Source organism: Bison bison, unplaced genomic scaffold, assembly GCF_000754665.1.
Source record: "Bison bison bison isolate TAMUID 2011002044 unplaced genomic scaffold, Bison_UMD1.0 scf7180017864371, whole genome shotgun sequence".
In the NCBI taxonomy this organism is placed as follows: domain Eukaryota; kingdom Metazoa; phylum Chordata; class Mammalia; order Artiodactyla; family Bovidae; genus Bison; species Bison bison.
Genome location: NW_011494943.1, coordinates 11,677,968 through 11,679,452, shown reverse-complemented (window position 1 = coordinate 11,679,452; position 1,485 = coordinate 11,677,968). Strand labels below are relative to the sequence as shown.

General features: G+C 67.5%; 1 protein-coding gene across 1 annotated transcript in view; it reads left to right on the top strand.

Moving 5' to 3' along the window:
- AATK (apoptosis-associated tyrosine kinase) overlaps positions 1 to 1,485 on the top strand; it is a 34,943-nt gene that overhangs the window by 24,599 nt on the left and 8,859 nt on the right. The window contains exon 7 of the mRNA XM_010856527.1: positions 908 to 1,057. Within this exon, the coding sequence (XP_010854829.1) occupies positions 908 to 1,057 (150 nt within the window). The remainder of the gene's footprint in view (positions 1 to 907; positions 1,058 to 1,485) is intronic.

Genomic DNA, 1,485 nt, shown 5'->3' with positions numbered 1-1,485 from the left:
GGTGAGTAGCCCGCTCCCCCCAGTCCCTGCTCTGCGCTTCTGGAAAATGGGACTGGCATCCTGCAGAAGGGCCTTGGCGGAGCCGGGGACCCCTCAGCCCCACCCTGTGGGCCTCACATCCCCCGCAAAGTGGGGTCCAGGTGGCCCTGTACCACTGCCTTCCAGAGGTGGCCTGGGGGAGGAGGGAGGTGACCCCACTGCCATAGAGATGGGGGCTGTCAGGGCTGGGCCTCCATGGTGCCCGGGGTGGGGGTGGGGGCAGCTGCGTCCCTGATCTGCCTGTGCTGCTCGGAGTCACGGTGGTTTTCCCGAGGGGCACCCCGGCCCGCTTGGGGGGCTCAAAGCCCTCACGTCTGGCCCACAGCCTCGCTCATACTTTAGTCTCCGGCCGTGACTGAGCCTGCTAATGGCCTCGCAGGGCCCCTTACAGACAGACAGATGCACACACATGCACACACGCACAGCTGAGCTGCCTGCCCACAGGGAGGTGCCCTTCCTCAGACATGCGTCCCGCCGCTGTCTAGTTTCTGGACTCCCAGGGCTTCCCCAGGATGGTCGGGCCCCCTGGAGCTGGGTGGTGTCAGCAGGTCAGGGAGTTGCCCGTGGACCCTCTGGTCACCGGCTCTGGGTTCTGTCCAGGCTTGGTGTCACAGCTCATGTGGCCAGAGGCGGGATGTGGCCCCGCTGGCCCTCAGGGCTGCCTGGGGCCAGGGGTCAGCTTGGGGAAAGTGTTCCCTGCCCGTAGGATCATCCTGCTGACGGCTGGTATCTGGGGAGCGGACACAGGGGCTTCACTGGGCAGTGGCAGCCCCGCAGAGTTAGCAGGACGCCTGGTCTCCCATGGGCCCTGCTGGGGAGGAAGGGCCCGGGGGGGCGGGCAGCCGCTCCCTGCCGGCAGGTGACGGTGCTGCCCTTCTCGACAGGGGGACCTCAAGGGCTACCTGCGGAGCTGTCGGGTGGCCGAGGCCATGGCGCCCGACCCCCTGACCCTGCAGCGCATGGCCTGCGAGGTGGCCTGTGGCGTCCTGCATCTGCATCGCAACAACTTCGTGCACAGGTGAGGGCGGGGGTGGCCCGCGGGCGCTCGGCCGGCCTCCACCCCGCTCCGGGCGCTGGGCGGGGCCTCAGTGAACTGGCCAGTCTTTGTTCGGTCTCTCGGGACCACCGTGCAAAGGGATTTTATCAAATAAAAAGCACCAGGCAGAGGGGAGCTGGACACCTGCTTCTGCAGGAGGCTTAATCAAGGGGACGCCCTCTGTCCACCTAGCCTGGGCAGGTACCCGTCCTTGGCCCCCATGATGGTCAGCGCTGCCCAGTGGCCCTATGCTGGCCCTGCCCTCCTCTGTCTCCCTCAGGCCCGGGGGGAGGGGTGGCTCTGTCCTGTTTCCCGCCCTGGCCCCCAAAGTCGGAAAGATGGGCCAGGGTCTGGCCTGGGGGGGGCGTGCCTGAAGAAGTGGCGATGGATGTGGCCCCGCCAGCCCTGGA